The sequence below is a fragment of the Drosophila gunungcola genome, unplaced genomic scaffold (assembly GCF_025200985.1).
Source record: "Drosophila gunungcola strain Sukarami unplaced genomic scaffold, Dgunungcola_SK_2 000001F, whole genome shotgun sequence".
NCBI classification, from domain to species: Eukaryota; Metazoa; Arthropoda; class Insecta; order Diptera; family Drosophilidae; genus Drosophila; species Drosophila gunungcola.
In genome coordinates, this window is record NW_026453197.1 from 3660184 (window position 1) to 3683739 (window position 23556).

General features: G+C 40.5%; 4 protein-coding genes across 7 annotated transcripts in view; 2 read left to right on the top strand and 2 right to left on the bottom strand.

The window, feature by feature from the left end:
- The window catches only part of LOC128261212 (E3 ubiquitin-protein ligase TRIM9), an 83891-nt gene that overhangs the window by 34203 nt on the left and 26132 nt on the right, over positions 1–23556 (top strand). Inside the window, exon 1 of one of the 4 annotated variants that reach the window (XM_052994785.1) lies at positions 7322–7493. The exons of the other annotated variants lie outside the window; for them this stretch is intronic. Within the exon in view, the coding sequence (XP_052850745.1) occupies positions 7467–7493 (27 nt within the window). The 5' untranslated portion in view covers positions 7322–7466. Of the gene's footprint in view, positions 1–7321; positions 7494–23556 lie in introns of those variants that run through there. 4 annotated transcript variants of the gene reach the window in all.
- On the bottom strand, positions 981–2588 carry LOC128261214 (golgin subfamily A member 6-like protein 22). Its single transcript, XM_052994787.1, has 2 exons — positions 1701–2588; positions 981–1640 (listed from the first exon to the last, which is right to left on the bottom strand). The coding sequence occupies exons 1-2, from the start codon at positions 2462–2464 to the stop codon at positions 1364–1366; spliced, it is 1041 nt and encodes a 346-aa protein (XP_052850747.1). The 5' UTR covers positions 2465–2588; the 3' UTR covers positions 981–1363.
- LOC128261217 (uncharacterized) lies at positions 4825–5423 on the top strand. Its single transcript, XM_052994791.1, has 2 exons — positions 4825–4973; positions 5095–5423. The coding sequence occupies exons 1-2, from the start codon at positions 4957–4959 to the stop codon at positions 5291–5293; spliced, it is 216 nt and encodes a 71-aa protein (XP_052850751.1). The 5' UTR covers positions 4825–4956; the 3' UTR covers positions 5294–5423.
- Positions 6310–7041, bottom strand: LOC128261216 (acylphosphatase-2). The gene is made up of 4 exons (XM_052994790.1): positions 6836–7041; positions 6758–6774; positions 6587–6696; positions 6310–6527 (listed from the first exon to the last, which is right to left on the bottom strand). Exons 1-4 carry the CDS (start codon positions 6966–6968, stop codon positions 6413–6415), a joined length of 375 nt encoding a protein of 124 aa, XP_052850750.1. The 5' UTR covers positions 6969–7041; the 3' UTR covers positions 6310–6412.

The following is a 23556-nucleotide window of genomic DNA, read 5'->3' on the forward strand; positions in this document are numbered from 1 at the left end:
ACAGCTAACGAAAACGCTGGAGATTTTTGGCAGCTTTGAACGGATTAGCCGCCCGGGGAGCGATTCTCACCCACGATTCTCACCCACGACCACGGTGATCAACGTCCTCAGGAAACCTTAAAGTTGTCCCAAAGCGGAAAAATCATTCAAGTATATTACTATAAAGTATTATAAAAAATAAAAACCGATTATAATTTTCTGTTATAAAGTAAAATGCCAATCAGTTCTCATTATCTAGTATTAAAATATTAAGAATTTACCAATAAAACAAAAACCAACCAGATTGATTGCTATGTTTTGAATAAACGTTACGTTTTGATGAGAAAGTTGTTATATTTAATAAAAACTCTTAAATTACAAACATATCATAATAAAATATATAATTAATCGTAACGTTCAAAACTCACAACACTTTCTTTAAATTATTTTTTATAATAAATCGAAGGACTTCCCCTTTTGCTAGATTTTAAAGCAAATACTTGAGCAGAAACACTTGCTTAGATTTGATATATTGTTGTTCGCCAACGGATATTTTAAGCATTTTATAACAGAATACAACTTTTTTAGCTATGAACAAATCAACACGGACAAAACGAGAAGAGTTTTCAACACTATCCTTAACACTTTTCTTCCAATTAATTTAACTTAGATGAATTTATACAAAACTTTGTATAAATTGTTGTATTTTTGATATTTAGTTATGGGGTTTTTGGTTAGAACTCAAGAAACTGTGAAAGTAAATCCTAAAAATATAAAAATGAGCTCCTTGTTGAAAACAGCTTTTAAAGGAGTACAACAAAAGCTCAGTGTTCCTGCTGAATTAAATTTTAAAGCCGGCGAAACGGTCCGAGCTGGATATCAACGGGCAACTTTTGTTCACTTTGCTGCTCTACATTTCCCCGGCAGCTGCGACCCCAAAAAGCCCCTCCCCAGTCCATAAATTACAATACCAAAGGAGGAAATAACAATAGAGCCAGGTATTTGGGTCAATTTTCATTGTCTTTGCTGTGAGTTGTTTTATTTCGACATGCAAAACAGAAGTGGCGCAAATTTGAGGTTTGCCGGGCAACAAAAAAACTGTTGCATACCGCCGGGCTCACGAAGTGGTGACTGTACTCTCAGAACTCAGTTAATGAGATACAGCTGCACTTCTTCAAGATGCAAAGAAGCAAGTGCACACAATGAATTCGAGAGGTACAGTGTCATAATGTCCTTCTTTTGGCAGGCTCTTTCACTTCTAGAAATGCTACTGGATCCAATGTCCCTCAAATTTAGCTTTTCTTCGGTGTCACAATAGTGTGTAATTTTTCAAGATGGAGTGTTGCCTTCAAAGCTTTGTTGCTGGGTAATAGTAGTTCATTCCTTACAGTTGACTACTTTTTTGAATGGTGTGAACCGTGTGCATTTCGCTTAAAGTGGGTCTGTACTGTGTCTGGTTCTTGATGGAGTGGTATTCGCTGTAGAGTTGCTGGGCCTCGTTCTTAAAGTTGTTTTTCATGTCGTGTTTGAGCTGCTTGATCAGCCCCAGGCGAAAGGATAAGTTGTCTGTGAGGATGCTCATTTTCCTCTTGTACTCCGCCTTGGCGGTCCTCTGCAGAATGGCCGCGACCACGGATCGCGGAGTCTTTCCCGATGAAGTGCTGCAATGGATATGCTGTTAACAATCAAAATCAGAATTAATATAAACATTATCTCGTCACCTCGAACTTGATAAGGTTGTGTGGCTGAAATCCTTGAGCATTTCCATCAAGTTCTTCCTTTTCTGCTCTTCGTTGACAATGGCTTCGGCTTCCTTTGTGTTCATCTCGTCCTGCAATTTCTTTTTTTCCTCCAGGGCCACAATGCCCCTGAAATATTGTTCCATATCCTGTCTAATTTTTTCCAGTGGATCGTTTTTCTTTTCATTCTTAGTAGACTCCTCTGCAGCTATGGTTTTAATGGTTTTCTTGGGCTTTTCTAGTTTCTCCTGAGTATTTTCCAGCTCATGCTCCGATTCAGCAGTAGTGTCCTGTTCCTTAGGGATGACTAGATCCTTGACCTCGATAAGGTTTTCATTTTCCTTTTTTCCGCTCAGGCTCTCCAGGTTTTCTTCGCCTTGCTCATTATCCTTGATATTTTCCTGGTTCTTTTCTACTGTAAGCGTTTTATTCGACTCCGTGTCAATTAACTTTTCTTGACTTTTTTCCTTGGATTTACCAGAGTCTTCATTTATTTCCCTGTTTTCTAGCTGGGCTTCGGAAATTTTGTTATATTCATTTGTCTCGCCTTCTTGTTGTCCTTGATTCTCTGCCACATCCACTTTTCCCTGATCCTTTTCCAAATCGTTGTTCATTGGGTCAAGTGAATCCTTAGAATCTGACAAATGCATTAAATGTAACCCGTCGTGTTCTTTCTGTGCACTTGCTGGATTCATCTTGTCTGCTGGTGATGACATTTGGTTTTCCAGAATTTTGGCCTCTTCCATTTTGCAAGTCGAAATTTTGTGTTTCTTGTGAGTTTTTTGTTTACACAAAAAATTGAACCGTTTTCACTCACATCATTTGATGACTGACTGGGCTTCTGGCTGGCAGTTTGAAGAAAAGTTCAAAGGCTAATTTGACCCTTGACTTGTTTCGATAACAGTGAAACAAAAGGCATTCTGTATTGAAATCTTCAAAGTCGAACCAACTTCGTTCGCAGCCCGCGGCATTTGGGATCCGAATCCGGCCACCAAAAGCATTTGCTACCCACAAAAGTTTCCCTTCGAGCGCCCCAGGTATTCCATAAAAATAAAAGGCCAAGAAACATAAACATAAACAAAGCCGGACAGCATTCTTATCGCCTTCATTTATTATGCAAAGTTTGCTTGCCTCCGAAAACTCCATCTGCATGCAAAGGGCTTAAAACTGAGTTCAGGTTTGAACTGAAGTCAGGGTTAATCAAGGAACACATTCATCAAATTGCCACACAACACGAGGCCACAACATGCAATGCTACACAAATATTTAAAATATTTTTTAAATAGTGAGAAACTAGTATTACAGAAAACATGTGCTTTCAAGTAAAAAAAATCATCACAGCATAAATTAAATTTTACAAACAGTAGAACACAATATGGTGGAGTTTCATTTCTGACGGCAGGCTGTAAAATTTTAATAAGTTTCCTTTCGCGGTAACGGCTGTTCCTATATCTAAGCTCAAACCCCTCGTACCCAACTGCCACACTTGCTGCCTCCATTGCTCTGTAGTCTATAATGCAACATTTGCGAAACGAGAACAGTTTTTTCTTTTCGTGGCATAGAGATGGGTTTTGTGTCTAGACAACGGAGGGCTAGGCAAATTGGGGGTTTCAACTGCTTTTGCTGCTGCTGCTGCTGCTGCTGCTACTGCTGGTGATGCGGCAATTTCGCCCCACGTATCCGTCTGGAGCGATTGTGAGTGGACTGAGATTTGGAATACAGTCAGCTGGCAGTTTCGGGGGCTTACGTGGCTAAGCATGGCCCGAAGGAGCCTGGAACATGGTCTGCATGGCTAATAAGCCGCTGCAACCAGGTCTGGAACACGGTCGAATGGTGGGATCGATATCTAATCCAATGTACTGGGAAAACGATTTATTTAACATTTGAAAACAAAGGGGTTGAAAAAGACTTAGTGCTTAAAGTAAATATTCATACATTCATAGGTTTTTTAGACATTTTCCTAAAGATATATTCAATTCTAGTGTAATGGTAACCGTTATCAATTTTTTAAAAATCAGTGAGAAATATAGTGCTTAAAAAATATACTTAAACATTTTATTCAAGTTAAGTACCTTATTGAAATATATTAGATATTATCTAAGCAGCTTTGTAAAAACTTAAGTTCAAGTAAACAATAGTTTTGAATAAATTTTTTTTAACGTTGTCTGTGAGTCCCAAATTTTTGGGCATGGTCTTTTGATCCCCTTATGGCAGCTCCCATTTGAAACTTTGGCTTTTCGTCTTTGCTGTGCGATTGGCATGCACATTTAAGCCGCCACACTAACCGCATTTGGAGCTGCACCCCCTCAAAAACACCCTGTGCCATGCAATCAATGGGAATCAATGTGCCAATGAACTCGTCAATGAACTCGTTATCAACAGCTAATGGAGCGGGTTTTCCAACGGTTTTCCAACGGTTTTCCAACGCTTTTCGACATGCGAGCACGCGAGCCAAAAGTTTCAATAGCCGTGCAGCACTTGCCACGCCCCCTCCGCCCCTGTCGGCGCCTTTGCTTTGGTGGATCACGAAATTATTACAATTATTATTATTATTTTTCTTGTGCTGTTTATGCATATTTTGGGTCACGCACGATGCGGCAAACTGTCAGCCGGAAACGGAATTGATTATCGGCGCTACCGAATCCGGCTTTTAGCGGTTCCACTCCCCCGAACTCCTTGTTTTTTTTTTAACCCCAACTCCGGGGCTTCTATCTGTTTGCGTGCCTTGTTGTCGTTTGCCTGTTGTGCATTCCGAATTCGGCGGCATTTAATGACTTAATTTAGCCGGCTGCTACGTTGCTGTGGCGGAAAATGCAGTGAAAATCGCCCAAAGTTACGGCCAGCCTTACCAAAACTGTAACATTGTGCTCGTTTTTATTTAAAGTATCTAAATAAATTCCTGAATTTGCATTAGAATACAAAAAAAGCATGACGTTAAGAAATTAAAGCCCTTAGGGATGGACTTTATTAAACTAAATATGTTTAGTTCCTTGAAACCCTTAATGAAGAAAGTCAGCTACGAAAAACAATTTGATATACGCCCTTGGGCGGTTTTGCATACATCCCAGACACTATGCATCAGAAGAAATTGTGTTCTTTTAAAAAAAAAAACAGACCTAGTTGGCTACGAAACTCCTATTACGACTCCATTTGGCAATGATTTCATTTTAGTTTTCAAAATTCCCTCAAAATTATATCGTAAACTCTTTGGCTGGACTTTTATAATTTGGTAAGCCAAATGTCTGACAAAAAGGCGTAAGTTTAGGGCTGGCAGAGAAGGTCCAGAGTTGAGCCATTAATCCGCTTCCTTTGGTCCTAACTCTGGTCTCTTTTTCTTTTCCCATACTTTCTCTATTGGACCTTTTCCTTTGTAAAGATCGTCGTCCCGAGGCCATCAACCAGGGATTCAGTTCAGCACCGCCATGGGCACCCCGGAAACCAAGCGCAAGATGCTCCTCTATAGACGACTTCTGAGCCGCGAGTTGGCCCGAGATGGCCTTAATGCCCAGGAAATCGTACAAGCGAGGAACCGGAGTCTCCGGGATCATTACCAAGGAAGATTCCCCAAATCCTGAGACCGACTTGATTCAGAAATTTATTGGCAAAAGAGTTTACGTTCACGCATTCAAGAAAAAGTCCCAGAAATAGTTTCGCTTTTCTTGTTTATTTCGGCTTTATATTAAATAAATTTGTATATAAATACGATTTGAAAAATCAATATTTCACAACCAAAATGCTGCAAAGGCCATAATAATTTTAAATTTTTAGATAACTCAAATTAAAAATAAAAAAATTGCTTAAAAGAGGAAGCCTTCGAACTAAACCACCAGAATTAACTATTGAAATAACAATTTCCAAACTAAATATAATTACAACGGCCTCTTGAGTTAGTTGGTTTTAATATACATTTTTCCAGCTTGCTTATTAAATTTGGTATCCAACATTGTCCACTACCGACAATTATTACAACCACTTGTAATGAGTAACTCCTGCAGCACTGGCAATTGGATAACGAAAACAATTTTGTATAGCCAGTGCACTTTTTGCGGTTTTAACAGTTTATAATAAAGTGTTTGCCAGACACACAAAACAATCCAAATAAATAACAGAGGCATCCAGCGGAGTCACCATCGCATCCCCTTGGTGACAAAGATAAACACAATAAAAAGCAAACCGTTGAGAGTGGCGCAGAGGCTTTTAATTGCCATCAGGCGCCAACTGTTACCATTTGTGAACTCCGTCAACTTTTATTTATTTATGTAAATTTGTTTTGGCTTTTTCGGGTTGCACAATATTTGTCGCTGAATTGGCAGAAGCGAGTCCAAACTTTGACCGTTTTGGAAACGAAAGCACCGACAGTTTGATGGCTGAAAAAACAAATTGAAATTGTTTTGACAATTGGCGCGGCATCGGTGTAAAAATTGCTATGGCGAAATGTTAGAAAGGCAATTTGCGACGGATCATGGCCTAACTAATTGGCAAGCCAACATAGATCCCCAGTGAATAGAGAACTTTGGCCATTTGCGGCTTACACACTTGATACGACAATTGTTTTGGGAGCCACAGCAGCGATTTTATTACGTGCTCTCAAAGAATCTCACGCTTCAGGCTTATGGAATGACAATCGGTTATGTAGCAGGCTAAAAACATAATTTCAACAAAATGATTAAATAAATGTTGATATAAAATAATCTCTAGCGGCGTATCGAGAACATCTTAAAGTTATTGATATGCAGAGGCTCAACCTCGGAGAACACTGCCTTTTCAATCACCGAGCGAGGACTGCCCTTGTGCTGCAGCCAGTATTTCCTAAAATGTTTTCCTTATTTATTGCCGCTCTTAAGATCATTGTTTAATAGCCCACTTACATGTCAGTCATTTGATCTAAGGATCCTTCGAGCATTCCCTTTACGGTTCCGTGAGTTGTGTTCATGCACCAGCCAGTAATTTCCAACTTTTTGGCCTTTTTTTGGGTATGCTAGGGGTTCAAAAGTTATTTCATTACATAAATTAACTGTACAAATTTGTAAGACCCTTACCTTGCGGAAGAAGACACCTGATGAAAGGTGTATTTTATTTAACAGAGTATAGGTGAATTTATGAAGGCCTTTTCTTACCCTGTACGCGACCAAATACTTCAAACTGGCAACAAAATACTTTTGCTTCTACTGCATTTTTTTGAACAGTCTTTGGCGATGATCTCAATAATTTTGGAGTGGTCGAATTCGACTTGGTAATTTGGCTGCTCATTGTTAAACAAATTTGCTAAACTTTTAAGACTTGTTTGATTTCTAATCTTCGAGTTACCGAATGAAACTGTTTTCGAAGGTATTGTGGGTAGGTTTGTTGAGAGAAAAACTTCTTTCATCATTTACCAGTTGTCAAATTTGTCTTCCATTAAAATTAACAATACTTTTTTCACGGCAATTTGGCAGCGCTGATTCTCCGTCATATCGCCGCGAACTCGAGCACTTTTCCGCCGCGAGTGAAGACCTGTTCGTGCGCTTTTCCCTTAACCACTTCCGGTTCGTTAAGTTTAACGGCTGGCCACGGACAAGACGACTCCAGTACTGGGAGCGGGAAAATCCGAAAGGTGGCCAGAGGAGCTGATGACGCACTGTGGTGGGGATTTCAGTGTTCGCTGAGTTCGCCGCCTCAGTGAAAACTTCAATAAAACGTTTGACGCCGGAGGCGAACTGACATTTTCCATTAAGTGCAGACAGCTACCGAAAAAATGGAAACAGCAGAATGCCAGCAGCTCATTTCGGGGAAATGGTAAGGGGAAAACTTTTATATTCCTGAGAGTTTTGTGGTGTAGTCACGTGTCGGTCGTTCTTTTTGTTGGCTGTTGATTATGATGATGCCCTGGGTTCTCCGGCCGCCAGTTTCCTCCTAATGCGGCCCAGTCACGGGAGGATCCAGCTCCGGCTCGGGCTCCGGCTCCAAATAATTGAAGCTGACCAAGTTCTCCTCATCAAAGTGCCATCAACAGGCAGCGCCGACTGTTCCCTCAAGGATGTGGTAGCTCCGCTTTCCCTACTATCAGTTGGCCTGCCACTTTTGTTACAATAACATTTATTTTGAAAATATTCGCAGAGCGCTTCCATCGCCTTTCTTCGGCTGCCAGCTCTTTGGGGACATCTTGAAGTGTCGCCAATGTGGAAAAGTAATCAGAAAATATTTTGCCAGCTTCAGTTGCAGCCGCTCGAAGATGAACTTTTTAAAGTGGTGCTCCAGTCGAAAGTTGGATTTGAAGAGCGCCACTTGAAAAGCCGCAGAGCTTCCAACTTTAGCTCAAATATTGGATTAGCAAATTGACGTTTATGCAATTTGATTTACCTACCGCACTGGGTAAATTAAATTTGCAGCCTGCGGCGACTTTTCGAGCCATTTCGCAGCGCAAATTCGTTACAAATTGCTGACACAATGGAAATTTGCATAAAATTTCCATATGCATTTGTCGAAAGCGAAAGGACAAATTCGGCAAGGCAGACGCTTGAAATGGGTGCGGGATTTACGAGCACTGCTCAGGGCAGGGAATATTCCCGGGCGGGGCATAAATTTAATGGCCAAAAAACCGGGACAGGTGGGGCGGACCAGTCCGAGGTGTAAACAAGGCTCTTAATTTGCATTCGCCGGGTTAGCAGTTAATTTATTTGCAAGTCGCTCCAAAAAAGCCGCAGTGAGCCTGCTAACTTCTTGCGCCGCCCTCGAGCTCTCAACCAATTTTCATTAACGCTTATAAATTGTTGTTTATGACCTCCCACTCCGCGGAGCTATCCAAAGCCTCCCAAAGGGGATCGTTCTGTCTGGGCTTTCGACTTCGTTTCATATTCATCGCCAGAACTCCATCTTCCGATTTCTGCAGTTGGTCCTTTGTCGCTGGCCCTCGTTTTTGTTTCCGTTAATAAACTTTTGCCATTACCCTGGCTGCTTGTTGCCGTAAATTCCGGGGATTTCGGAGATCCGGCAAATCGAGACATCCGGAGAAAGGGATATGTCTAAAGATGAGACCAAATTTTCACTTTCACAACGAGTTAATACCTCTATAAATTCCTGTTTAGTTTCAATAGTTTCCCTTCCTGTTAACCTGTTCTTATCCATTTGCCCATCAGACTTCAATGCCATAGAGCGAGAAATATGTGCAGGAAAAGTGAAAAACTTGTGGCAGAAAACCTGCCTCAATATAATTGCATTACTCGTGGCTGTCGCAGTTGGAAAAGCGAAAAAAAAAAAACAAAAATAAAAGAAAAGGTATTCACAGACACATTTATATACATACACATATAAGTGTAGTGAAAGCCGCAAGGACCACAGGACCGCACTGAGACCACAATCCTCACCTTGGCAGGAGATCCCAGCTCGTTTTTCCCAGCAAGACGACTTTTCATATTTTCCCCCAACCCGTCAAGGCGTGAATGGTTTTCTTCTTCAGACCTTTTACACAGCAAAAAATATTCAAAACCCCACAAAATACTTTAGATTTTAATATTATTTTTATAGGGAGCACTTGGCAAATTTTCTGTTAGTGACCTATAATTTTAGTGCTCTTCTCCAGTATATATATTAATAATATTTTTCTCTGTAAGCACACAGAAAGGCAGCTCCTTGGGCTGGCAAATCCTTTTTCTTAACCCAAGCGTGCACATACTTCAAGTGTGCTTAACCCACACTTAGTCTCTGTCTGAGAAACTCCATTCCCGCCTGCGAACCCGTGAAAATCTGCCATCTTTGATGTGGTCTCTGCACCACAAATCACCAGGGCGGCAGTGTCTGGAATTTATGCGCCTTCCCAAGAAGCTCTGAATGGGCCCGTTCCACTAAATGTGGTACATAGAGTGTGAGCGTAGCGGTTATGTCTGTGATTTGGCCCAGCCACGCCCTAATCTGACACTGATGTACAGCATGCTATTGGGCGGCGAATACGCATTCGAGCGCACCGCTCCGAGATGCGATGAGTTGGGACACTTGGGAGCCCACTTGGTCGAGTGGCCACGGAAACCTTGGACACTCGACACGGCACCCGCGACAACCCAACTTAGCCACTAGCTTTTCACATTTTCCCATTCATTTTTCATCTCCCACTGCCAAGCTCGCTCTCATATTTCCGCTTTTTTTCGGGTCTCGAGTTGTGTAAATATTTTTACAAAATTATTTTACGCTTGATTGGAACGTGAAACGGAACAGGAAATCACTTATGACATTTTGCCCTTCTCTTTGCTGGTGTGGCCCTATTGATTTTTGATTTAGGGTTCAGTAACTTTGTGGGTGACAAAATGATGTGAAAAATGGGAATTTACTTTAAACTACAAATAAACAATTTGCTGTCTGTTAAAGCTGAAGAATTATGAAATAAGTAATGCTTCTTCATCGATTTAAGTCAAGCCTGAACCAATAAAATGTATTTTGTTAGACAATTTGTTGTTCCAAGATGAAGGAACTTATCCAAAACCTTTTAAATCATTTATGGTAAGCCCCCCGAAAACTGAATCTTACAATGTCGAAGCATGTATTTCTAATGCGCTCAAAGTTTTCTACTTCAAGTTATAAAATTTACAAATTATCCGCTCTCAAGTGCCGACTTCGGCATCATCGTCTCCTACAAAGTCGCTTTTCCACTTGGCTCCTGCTGTGTGCCATGTTTTGAGTTACCAAGTTGCCACCAGGATGCCGCCAGGATACAAGGTAGCATCGGCAAGTGTATGTGTGTCCAGGCGAATCCATTCTGCAGCAGGCTCGCACAATAAACTGATTGTAACTGCAATCAGTTAGCAGACAAAGCAACAGAACTCGACTAGAACCAACTACAAAGGCGACGACTGTTTGCCAAGTTGTAATAAAGTTTGGTAAACAAGTTGCCCCACACACTCAGAGATCCAGACTTGAGCACACAATAAACAGCACGAGCTGCCTGTAAACCGAGAATCCCAATCTGGGAGCTTCCACTCGTCCCCTCCCTTCCAATGCCATTACACATTACTCGCACTCCAGCCTCGAACTTATCTTAAATTCTAATGCAATTGCAGGGGGAACATTTTCAGGTGCGCTCTGCCAAGATTTCAAACTAATGCTCTGTGTATCCTTTCACTTCCTTGCAGGTATGTTCCTTCCCGGTGGATCCGCCATTTTGCCATGCCATGTGTGTGAAAGTGTGTGAGTGGCAAACAAATGCATCGCTCTGGCCCACCGTACTAGTACTATATAGATAATAAGGAACTCGTACTCGTACTCGTACTCGGCAATCGGTTGCCCAGGCTTTCAGCTCTCAGTTCTCAGTTTTCCACTAAAAGCTGAAAAATGGTATAGCATGGTTTCTGGCGTGCGCTACGTGACGCTTATCAAATGCATCGGATCCCGAAACCAGAGAACATTTTCAGGAAATGAAAAAAACACTCGGCAACTACATACATCCACAATTGGTGTGCTCAAATTTTCTTTTCATTGCTTTAACGATTTCTGATCGGGGGCCTTTGTAACATCATCGAAGTGGATACAGTTTGATGCTAAATAGTTCGTATTAATTTACTATCACTACAAATATATGGAAAATTCAGTTTGTTCTTTCAAAACTCAGCTTGATTTTTTGCTTTTAAGAGATTCTTTCAACGTTAAGGTAAAAATGTTAAATATTCTATTCTATTCCCTTTTTTCTTTCTTTTCGAATTTCAAAACAAAGTTTTATATCATTGAATTATTTATTTAACCATGTACTTTGGTTACATTTATTATGAATTTTCTTAATGCTTTAAATATTTAGATAGCTATTTGTTGGTTACTTTCACTATTTTTAATGTCATTTATATTTAGTTTAGTTTTTGAATATTTTATGAAATGAAGAAACCTTTTTCACCATTTTAAAGCTAAGCATTTTTAAGAGCACTCAGTATTCGTTTTGAAGGTTTTCCATCCTTTCAGCTACGATGCTTTCCTTATTTTCTGCGCAGTGCATCAGTTTTGTAGCCTTTATTCCTGCCGGCTCTTGTTTGGCAGTTGTTGTGTTGTTCGCCAGTTTGTTTATTTAATGCTATTCACTTATCCTGCATGTGCAGCCCGAGTAACTGGTTGACTGACTGGCTGACTGACTGACTTGCTGCTCACTTCTGACTGAGGATGAAACGTGCCCGACTGCCGGGGTAAGAGGCATCCGAAGGCTTCGCCTGCAAGTGAACAATTCGAGGCTCATTGCTATTGCCGCATTCATTAGCCAACTTAACGCCTTTAATTAAATGCCTCAAGACGAAGGACCCTTCCCTCCACTGTCTCTAATTCGACGATTACACGATAATGGCATTCCTAATTACTCTCTGGCCTTTAATTCCATGCCCATATTTGCTAATGCAATTATTGCGCATAATTATGCGTTTATTGAACAAATGCAATCGTTGCAGTTGGAGGGGAAAGTGTGGTGGTGAGTGGGAGAAAGGGATACAGTTTACAATAGACAGAGGCAGACAGTTAGTCAATCGTAGAAATTCCATTTAATAGGCCCTCCAGGCAGCCCCTGTTTGCCATCAGGGGGATTCCCCCAGCTCACATCCCTTGGGATTCATGGATTGTTTGTTTGTACTCATCGCCAGCTGCGTGAAAGTTTGTCGGCCACAACCGAAATTGCATTATTGGTTAAATATTTTCGGCCAGCTGCGGATTGTGTTGCCTGGCCAACTGCAGATCGCCTCCGAATAGCAATTGCGTTTTAATGGCGTTGGCTTCTCTGCGGTCCAACTTGGCGGCTGTGGATGCAAATCTGCTAATGAAGTGGCGCACAAGTGGAGCTGCAATAATGATGTGGTGCTGGTTATTTCGATAAAATGTTTGGCTAGCGAATTGAAGTGCCGATAGAAGTGGAAAGAAGAATAAACATTGTGGTGCATTCAATAATGTACTAATGAAATGGCTGAGAATTCAATATTGAGGGGTGTTGCATTATAAAAGCTGTCTTGTGTTAAATATTGGTAATATTTCGTTAGACACAAAAGAGCACAAAACAAACCCTAAGCTAGACTATATTAAATTAAACAAGGTTAGGTAGGGTACTGATTCGATTGCGTATAATACGCTATAAAATTAAAAAGGGTCTTTCAGTTTAAATTCGAGTATAACATCAACTAGGGGCTTCAGTTGTCGAAGTTTCAAATAAACCTACAATAATTTATGAAAATGTAAACTTAAAGCACTTACTAATCACTCATTTTAAACTCATAACATTTAGTTCATCTCAATTAAAACCACCAGAAATATTGAAATATTCCCTTGCCAAAACCATTTGTGCACTTTGGCCACATGTGGATTTAGTCTTGCTGAGCGGAGCACATTAAACGGTCAATGGCAAAACGGAAGTTTACGCTGTGCACCAATCGAATAATTTGCCAGGAGGGGGGGCTCATGTGGCCTGCACTTCAATTGACTCAAAGCGAACAGAAGAACAACACACATTCCGGGGACGAAGTCTTCGGAGACAGATGGGGAAATTGTCTAATGGAGCAGCTGGATCTCCTTTTCGCTTCTCTCCTATCTGGTATTCATGAAGTGCAAATTGTGAGCAAAGGAAAACTCAACGCGAGTGTGAGGATTAGTGGCGAGCAGGGAATGGCGGGGCGGTAGGTGAGTGGTGTGAAACATGCGGAAGTAACATGAATTTAAGTGAATTTAGTGAAAGAACACATCGGCAACAGATCAGCCGAAGCAGAGGACTGAGACCAAAAATAAGACTGCATCGGGGAGACCTTCACTTGGTCCCTTTATTTTTTCCGATTCTGCAAAATGGCCAATATAAATCTTTTCTGGCACACTAGTAAAAGGGGACTGCAACTTTGGCATTGGCTTTTATTCTAGTTTTGCGTTTTAGAGCTAGCTTGTTAAAACACTTTAAATGGAGATGAGACACATTTAATTGTTTTCTGGTGATTAGGGGATGTAATGAGTGAAGTTATTTAAATTATAAGAAGCCACTAAGCTGAATTTTAGAAAGTCTTAGTAAAGGAAATTTTATAAATTTAAGTATTTTTTAAAAAGAATAATTTTTACTTTTAAAAAATAAAAACTATTTTTATGCAGGCCTTTTCTTTTTTGTATAAATAAATTATGCATTTCTCATACTAAACATATTTTTATATTTCTTTATATATATCTAGTAATATCTGCTGCTCAACCCAAAGTTCGATGCAATAACTGGGCTAGCATATTGGGCTTTTGCTTCTGTCAATATAATATCTGTCCTCGCTCATGGTGGTCATATATCAAGAAAGTACTCATTTCCACACATTAAAATAGCTGCTGGCCATAAATTTCAGAGAGTGGCAATAGAGAACTGCTGGGTGGAGTGGAGGGAGGGGCAGCAGGCAAATGGCAAAAATGTTTTTGGCAAACTGCAATTTACTGCACATATCGCATCAATGCCCTGCTATGATGCCCGATACCCATCCATTGCCAATCCTCGACTATTGTCCATCCGCTTCATTGAAATTTACATATTTTTCCACTCAAAAGGCAATTGAAATGGAAAATGCAGTAAATTTCCATAAAAAATATATATGTGGCTCAGCAGTGCTCGTTATTTATTTACCACACTGACTCAAATAAAGCATTGCAACTGCAAAACTCCGCCCGCTGCCAAACGAGAGACAAATGCCAGATTTGCCCAAATCCCCATGATTTTGCACTTTATGCTGCTGCAGATTCAGAAACTGATTCATGTGACCCACTGAAAAGCGCAATAAAAAAGCGAACAACAAACTATTGCTTATCACTGCAGCAACAAAGGGAGTCAATTGCCGCATATCAGGTCCAAATTTATGAGCCGCGATTATTCATGCAAAGTGTTTTGGACAACCACTGCCCAGGGTTTGGATTTGGCAGTGGGTTGGGTCCATCTAGTGATGCGGAGCGATTCCAAATCAGTGGCTCTGACATTTAATATATTTTTATAAGTTTTATTTTACCTAAATAATGGGCACAATATTCTGTAGTTTTTTGGGAATATGCTTGTAAAGTTGTCGTAACTGTTCAATTGATATTTTGTTCTATAATTTAATCTTTATTAATTGTTGTTTTTGAAGCTTTGTTTTCTTTTGCATTTAATTTTTTATTTCTAAGCCACCTGCCTAACTATCTTTTAATTAAAAGATATATAATACATTATATTTGTATGTGTTTTAATTCTTATGTATTGGAATTTAATTCTTAACCAAATACATTTTACTCTTATGTGTTTAAAAACAAACAGTTTAAACTGAATTTGAACAAAGTCAATAGTTTTTGGCTGAGCAACTTAATCAATTAATTAATTTAACAAATTTGCTTACAGCCTATGGGAGTGTTGATAGGGTATTAGATTAAGAATTGTAAAATAGAGTCACACACTACGCTATCCCCATTTAAATAGCCTACTGATCGAGGTGTGTCCAGTTCCATGTCCAGGTCTTTAGAGGTCTTGAGAGTGAGTGCCTCATCGATGAAGTCGTGAGGTGGGCTGGGTCGCTGGATTGTTGGGTTTTCCGATTGCTGTCTTGTTGGCACGCATGACTGGCCAAAGCTGCTCCGTCGTCGTCAGCTGCAGTTAATGCATCCGATGGAGCAGTAGTTTGGCACCCACACCCACACCCACATCCACAGCCACAGCCGAGGAACATAACCGATGTGTGTCGATACTCTCGTAGCAAATGTCATTAAAATTGCTCTTCATAAATCACACAGAAGGCACACACATCGGCAGAAGTAACATGTTGCCGTCGAGATCGTAAGACGTGGCAGCAGCGCGAGCATAACCTCATTTTACGGTCCATGAACCATGGGCCAAAAGGGGAACTGCGGTGGCGAACGGCCCCAGACATTGACTATTTCCAGATTTTTAGGTTTTTGCCAGCGACTGCAGTTTGCCGTTGAAGTGCAGTTTGATTGTGCCACATGCTCAAAGTGCGTTATGATTTTTTGGAGGGCCTGCCAGAAGGTAGCAGCTGGTTAAAGTGCAGCCAAGTCAAGGGGACGCTGCAAAGAAGCTTCGATTGAAGTGCCACGAAAAGCTGGAGATGGCAGTCAGAGCAAACTTCTTTTTGTACTTTCCAAACTTTGGTTTCTATGGCCCTGATTCCTGAAATTTCAAACTAAAAACTGTATTCATTCACCCCAAAACCGTTAAAGGTAAAGCGACATTTAAGGCAATACCACTTTAAAATCAACCCAAATTAAAACCGCAGATAAAGGGACCCACCAAACAATAAATAACAATTCGATGTTCTTATCACCTAATATAGCCCCTGAGCCACAACCATAAATCAAGTAGAAGTTCTGCCCTCCCCTGGCCACCCCAAATATCCCTTACAGATGGCATTGTTTTCTGGAGAGTGTGAAATCTTAGAGTTTGCTGCGTGAATAATTAAAATGAATTGCTTTGGGTTTTTCCGCCAACCCTCCCCAAAAATCGATCCCACATTATAGCTTTTTAAAGTTATCTGCCCAAATGTGAGCGATGGGGGGAGATGTGAGGAAAAGTTTTCGTTTTTCTAATATTTTGATGGCCCCCAAGTCAAGGCAATAAATAAATTAACACCAGCGGCGCTGATGATGCACATCTCCCCTCAAAAAAAAAGAAAATAAAAGATGAATGAAGTGTGTGTGCGAAGGGGCGCATTTAATAAGCTTTATGATCTCTAGATTTCGGTTCCCGAGACTCCCAAGACACCATCTATTTATATTCGATCCATCGAACGCCCAAGTGTGGTGGCAATTTGTTTTGTGATTGATTTTCGTTTTGTCCGTTTTGTTCACTCTTTTCATCTTCGGACCCCATTAATCAATGGCCACATTTTGTCTCGCTTTGCATACTGCAATTTGTTCCGCTTCTGGATACGGGGTTTTTGTAAAAAAGAATGGAGAGAACAGAGCTCGCACTCGGTGTGCGTAGTTTTTGGCTGCCACTGTTTGGGATTTATGACCCTTCAAAATGCAATTAAATTTAATTGAAGCGCGAACAAAAAACTCACCCAATTGCTCGACTTTTTCACACTTGGCCAGCACTTTCGGGATCGCGCTACGCCCCGCTGGCCATTTAATTAATGGGTTAAATGTGTTTTTGCAATTGAAGGCTAGCAAACAGATGCAAAAAAAAAAAAAAAATGAAACAATAAAATAAAATTAAAAAACAAACAATAAACAAATTTCTGTTGTTTTGGTTCTCTCCTTTGTTGCCAGTATATCAGACAGATTTTTCAAGTGGTTTTCCCAAAGTTAGCAAAAGTTTTGTTTGCTCTTTGCCTTTTGCCTGCTTATCATTCATTAATTTGCTGTTCTTGTGGCAGGCCATGATTTATCGGCCGATTGTGCCAACATTGCACCTGCTTGGGGCATATTTAAGTGCAATTACCTTTTGTTTGCATTCTGAGGTGCGAAAATTTGCATTTAATTATTTATTGTTGCTGCATACGCAATTGTTATCATCTGCCGTTGGTTTTTCCTTTTTGTGGTTTGTGCAGCTTGTTGCGGTTTTTCCTGTGCGGTTTTCCTCCAGGTTGATAACGTTAATCTTTTACTTAATTTAAGTCGCATTTAAAGACAAGCAAATATTATTTTTACTTTGTTGTATAGGAATATATAGGAACTTTGAATCGATTTATCCATTTGTTCTTTCCAATCAGATTTTGGCATTTGGCAGTTGAGTTATGGAGGAACCCACTCCATCTTATGCAACATTATGCCCACTCAGCCAAAAAACGCAAAGCCTGAAAATCTCTATTCATATTTGAGTTATTCTCAGCCAGAATGGCAAAAAACGGCGAGGAATGCTTGCCACTCACTCAGTTGATTTCATCAGTTCATCATTCCATCAGAAAAACATTTCAGCAGAGCAGCCGCAATGAAGTCTTGTGTCAATATTGACGCACGAAATCCTTTTAATTTTTGAAAAAATATTCACATTTTTGTGAGGGATTTCCCAAGGGGTAGGGCTGACCCAAGCGTTTTTGTTTAATTGAAAGCTCTGCAAACAAGTGTACAGTATAAAGTTAAAGGCGGGAGATAGGACTTCTCTAAGCCTCTAAACTTATTAAGTTTTGATTGCAATTCGCAATTCGATTTTCAAAGAGCCAAAACTTTGCCGCCGGGTGGCTGTGGCTTTGGCTGTGGCTGCCGCTCTTTTAATAATGCCGAAGGTCATTAATATTTCAATAATGCTGTCCGGAGTCTGCTCTGCAAATGGCAGTTTGAGTTTATTAAGGCATAACGCAGGACGCCTTGGCTTTGTGTTTCCTCTTCCTGTTGCCTGCATAATTGACTTTGTCGCTTTTTCCTTTCGCTATTATTTCTCATCAGGCTTTCAGCCCTCGCTGTCGTGTATTTATTTTAGTTGGTTTTTATGAAAGCGAACGTCCGAGTAGTCAGACATGATTTATAATGCTGCTTTTGCCTCGTTTGCCTCGTTCGCCCCGCTTTTCCATTTTCCCATTTTCTATTAGCCCGGTTCCAGCACTTGTTTCCCTTGTTGTGGTCCTGGCCGCTTAACTTGTCCTTTTCAATTTTGCAGCTTTCTAACCCAACTTAAACCACGTTTGCGCCATAGTTTCGCCCTCATATTGTTTGCCTTTTTCACTTTGTCGCCCCATAAACATTTCTTTTTGAATAATATGTATTTACTGGCCACTTTTTATTTATTGAAAATATTATTATTTTTCCTCTCCATGGTTTTTGTGTGCTGTGGATCCCGGTGCTCTTTCATTTGCAATTTATTGCTTTTATTGACAAACATAAATTATTCAAATGCAAGCACTTCAATCCTTGCGCCTCATGAATAATGCCAATTGATTGCGGTTGGCTTTCTAGTGTTTAGGTGGTTCTAAGCCACTATTGACTTAATATGATAGTCTTTTTTCCAAGTCTTTGGTGTAAACTATGTTCCGATTTTGCTGAGTTCCCTAAGATTAGGTGCAGTGATTCATGTTTTAATCAACTTAACATTACCCAAGTATACAATACCTTTATTCCGAGTCAGTTGTTGTGTTTCTTCCTTTCATTGACACCTGTCAAGCCTTCGGCTTCTTGGAGAATTCTCGAAATCCCCTTCAAGGCTGGCTGCGTAAATCTCTCACTAAATCGCATTTATCCAGCTGCCTGAAACGAAGAAAAAATGTCAGGAACTGCTACTCCTCACCCGCAACAGACACAGACATTCGCTTTCGTAATAAATTTTCCACAACATTATTTACAAAAAACTTAAGCGACGTGATGCGATTTTTTAATATCAATATTTGCCATGGAGTTGGAGTTGAAGTTGAAGGCATAACAAAAGCAGCTAAGAGTATCAAATAAGCAGAAAATAAATGTCGTAGAAGGCCAATTCATGGGGCGAGTGAGTGAGTGAGTGAGTGACTAAGGAGGCTCGTTAGGGGCGTGGCACCGAGGAAAAACGGTGGCAGAAAGGAAAAGTACCTCCACACTTTGACTTTGACGATATGGCCGCCCAAATGAATCAACAGAAGTGGAGGCGACGCACATGTGGCGCTTGTCTCGCTTTTCCAACGTCGTCGGCTGTCAAAGGAAAAAGTGTCGCGAGTTTTCCTAGTCGGCTTTCCTTCTTTTTCATGCACGTTTCCATTTAAGCCCCCCATCGACTCATTCATTCATTCGGCTCTCCTTTGGCATTGGCGTGAGCCGCTTCAGTTCCGCTTTTGGCTTTTCGTTTATGGCTCGAATTTTATTTCGTTTCCAGACATCGAACCCAAACAGTTATCGCTCCGTCCGCCTCCCCGAAAAGTTGCGTCTGGAACTTTTGGGTCATTTATCAAATTTTCAAAGTCACATTTGGTATTGTCACGCTCGTTTTTCGTTCCGTGGAAATCGAAAAGGCTTTTCAGCGGAGTTAAACTTTTGCCCAACGCCCCAGTGTTTTTCCAACCATTTCTTTAAATCGTCGTAGTATCCTTGGAGGTGTGGCGGAATGCCTTGCGTGCTGCCTTCGATAAAAGTGAGACGTAATGCATAAGGAAGGAAATTGGCAGAGGGTCACATAATGAGTTTCCATTTTATTTCTTTTTTTTCCTGTTTTGATTAGGGTAAAGAGAATCGGACCGGAGAGGGCAAAGTGCGGAATATGTATGAAATAATAATGCGGCATGAAAAGAAAGTCAAAAGTCATAGTCAACCAGCTAATAGATTAACAGTTTTCTGGTGTGACTTATAAAAACGCAAGTAACTTGTTATGAGTTTTAATAAAAAGCAAGTTTTAAAACTTTTATTATGGAATTTAATACAATCGATTGATTTCTTAAGTCTAAAAAAGACCTTTAGTAACCATAGTTTCTTAAAATTAAAACATTTTATTAGATATTTCTTGGTAAATTGAATGAAGTAAGGCATTGGGCTAACAAAAGTAATCTGTACTTGGCTCACCAGGATTTTCTTGAGACATAAAGGCCGTGTTTAATCTCCCAAAGTCAGCGCCTTTGTCATTCTTCTACAAACAGGCTTTTCCTGGGTATCTGCCGCCCTAAACATGTCCCTGCATAAATTGTAACTCCTCTTTTGGCCATTGGGAGTACCCCAAAAGAGACCACCTTCCACCCGCTGCTTGGTTGGCGCTACCAAATGAGTAATGGACAAACTTTATCACCTGCGCGAATGGCAGACATTAACATAAAATGTTACAGGAAAGAATTAAGCTGCATAAGAACAAAGGCGGCGGGAGCAATAATTTTTAATTTATTGCGGAATTTTCATAAAAACGACAGCAAAAATGAGCTGGATGTGGCAAAGGAGGGCGAACCAGATGATGACTGGCGGAGCCTAAAACAAATTATGAACGCGTGTCTCCTCCTTGGTGGCGTTTTTATGATCTCCCCGGACTCGATTTTTTCTCCACGCATAAATGACACGCGTTAATTACCTTTGTAGGTGGAGATGGAGCTGGAGCTGGGATATCCTGCCAGGAGACGGATGGACAGAATATTGTAATTAGTTGACAAGTCACGTAATTGTTGCTGTCGCTAATTTTTTACGGTCCATGGACGATTTTTCTGAGAATGCTATTTTATGATTGATTTTTTTCTGATTTATGAGATCACTTTTATCTAAAGTGTGCAAGAACATTTTGTATTTAGTAGTTGTATAGTTATATGAATTCACTGTCAATTATCTGTTAAATGTTTTTAAAAGTTTAGGCTAATGAACTAAATACAGTGACTTTCACTTCTGCTTTATTAGGCCACTTAAAATGCCAGTCACATTCAAAAAGAAGAAAAAATTAATTTCTTCTTTTCGAGCCCCCAAATGTCTTCTCCGCCGAACCCATCCTAATCAATATAATTACACTGGCTATTCGAAAATGTCGCACACGTAGCACGGCGAAGAGAAGAAAAATGGGCAGGACTAAGTGAGAGCACGTAGCCAGGGAAATAATACACATACGCACTGTGGGCCGTTGAGAAATTGTAGGCAAACATTTGGCCAGACACAGAAAGTTTGAAAAAAGTGGGGCCCAGGGGGAAGAGGTCGTTCAATTGAGCCAAGTAATTGACAAACATGCCACATGCTACTAAACACAAATTAGAGAGGTCGAGGAACAGGACAGGGCAATCAATTGATTTTCGAGAGGCACCGCCTGCAAATGAACCTGCCAGCGGGTCAAAATGTCAATTAGAAAGCTGCATTTACATTTTTCGTCCATTTTTTACTGGGCCGGAATGGCCAAACAAATGAATTTTATGCAAATTGTTATTCCTGTTTTCGCTGCGGCTGCTCTTCTTTCCTCCGGAGTGCCATTTTATTTAAATGTGCTTAAATATTATTATTCGGCCAAATGGATGCCATTTTGTCGGTCCATAAAGACATTACGCGCCATAAAATAATTTCTTGTGCGTCGGTGGCGCCCTCTGTCGCCGGACACTTGGCAGGCTCCATCTGCTCCAGATATATTCTTTAACGCCCCCCTTTTGCCTTATTTCCCCCCATATAGTACACATTTGTCAGTCTGGCCTGACTTGGGCTTGTAGTTTTTATTATCGGCCTGGTCCTGCGACAGAGCGGCTCGTTTATCAAGGGTGCATTAAAGGAGATCCTTCGGATGAGAGGGGGGGGTGGTGGTAATCGTCCTGCCATGTGGCGCCCTCCGCCGGCCGAAGTTTGCCAAATTGCACTGTGCTGTTGTTGTCGCCTGCCTGCATATCCTGTCGGCCGCCTGACAAACGTGTTTGTTCGGCCAACAACAAGCGGAGCAGGAATAGGAACGCCAAAGGATTTCCAGATACGTATATCGAATCAGTCGCGCCATATTTGTTCTGTTTGTGGGCAGAAGAGGGGTCAAGGGGTCAGGGGTCAGGGGTGTCTGGCAGACTGCAACTAATATCCGTTTCCGTTGTAGACAAAATGTGTTGCCATTTGTAATGCCAAAGTGTTTCGGCGGGGCAGAAGGCAGGATCAACATTTTGAATGCGAGAGCAACAAGCTCAAACAATTTGTTTTGTCTCGAATAAACTGCATGAAGTGGGTAGCATACATGGATTAATTTGTTATAATCGATTACAGTGATGGAGATCTAAGAATGGTGGAAATAAAGGTCCTTAGTAATGAAAAAAAACAAAGATAAATAGTATTGGAACCTATTTATCTTTGTTTTGCAGGTATTTGGTCCAGAATTTCCTTATAACCAAATATTTCTAGATGTTGTTGATAAATTCAACTAAATTGAATGTATTATTGTTTTATTTTCTGGTACTCTGCAATACGATAGCATTCCACAAAACTATTCATATTTCCCCTGCCGCTTATAAACCACCATCTGTTGCCGAAGACAATTCGGGCATATCCGAAAAATCTGCCAGAGACAAAGACAAATGGAGTTATTGAAACCTCATTATAATGGCACAATAGCAAACGCTGCAAATGATTCTGCTCTTCAAAGGAGTTGGGTAGTGAATACAAAACGACTCGGACGGAAATTCAGAGTGGCGGTGGAGAGTGTGAAGCAATGCAATACATCAAATGTCAAAATGCACTAGAAAATCAACAGCCAAGATCGGGGCATTAATCACACTGTACAATTGACCAGCTGAAGGAATGAGGAAACGCGGCAAACTCGGGAAAAGCGGGAAAAGCGGGAAAAGCTCTTGTGAGCTGAGCGAAAGAACTTTATAGAAGATGCGCTGCTGCCATCCATCCCGAACATTGGATTGCCGCCACTTTGCAGAACAATTTTTCAAAATTAGCCAAAGCATCTCGCCGACGCCGTCTTTTCTTAGCCCTTCCAGAAAAGATGTTACCGGTATCGGGTAGGGGGTGAGGGCGGTGGAAAGTGGGTGGCGGTGGGTGGGGCAACCAATCGAGCACGTCGAAAACTAATTTCTCTTGATTACGCGACGTCTCGCGAGGAGAAGGCAGCGCATTCAAATTGGCTTTGCCACTGCCGATTCTCCGGCGGCCTTTTCTGCCGTTCGTCTGGCACTTCAATTTTTGAAAGCTACACCATCGAAAAAAACTGAAAGAGGAAAAGCTGGAGAGAAAAACTTAAAGAAAATATATTAGAAGTTGAATGATAATAAGAATTTTATTTTTATTAAAACGTAAACAAAAGATATATTGAATAATTATTTTTATTCAAATATTAATTTAAAAAAAAACACACACAAATATAACCTTAAGAAGAGAAAACACAATGACTAAGACTTTCGTTTTATTTAGTATAATTAATATATTTTTATTTAAAAAAACTCAAAAGTTGCAAATATTTTATTTTGATTGAGTCAAGGAATAAGTAATTATTAAATTTAAAATCTAAAATATTAAAAAAATTGTATTCAAAAATCGAAACGAAAGAGAAACTGAGGGATAGAAAAACTGTAAATTAAACAGATGTCAGATT

Excerpts from the sequence above, each read along its gene's own strand:
- LOC128261214 (XM_052994787.1), bottom strand. The coding sequence starts at position 2,464 with ATGGAAGAGGCCAAAATTCTGGAAAACCAAATGTCATCACCAGCAGAC. Across the intron at positions 1,641-1,700 it reads ACAACCTTATCAAGTTCGAG|CACTTCATCGGGAAAGACTC; the intron begins GTGACGAGATAA and ends TATCCATTGCAG.
- LOC128261216 (XM_052994790.1), bottom strand. The coding sequence starts at position 6,968 with ATGAGCAGCCAAATTACCAAGTCGAATTCGACCACTCCAAAATTATTG. Across the intron at positions 6,528-6,586 it reads TTAGATCAAATGACTGACAT|GAAATACTGGCTGCAGCACA; the intron begins GTAAGTGGGCTA and ends AAAACATTTTAG.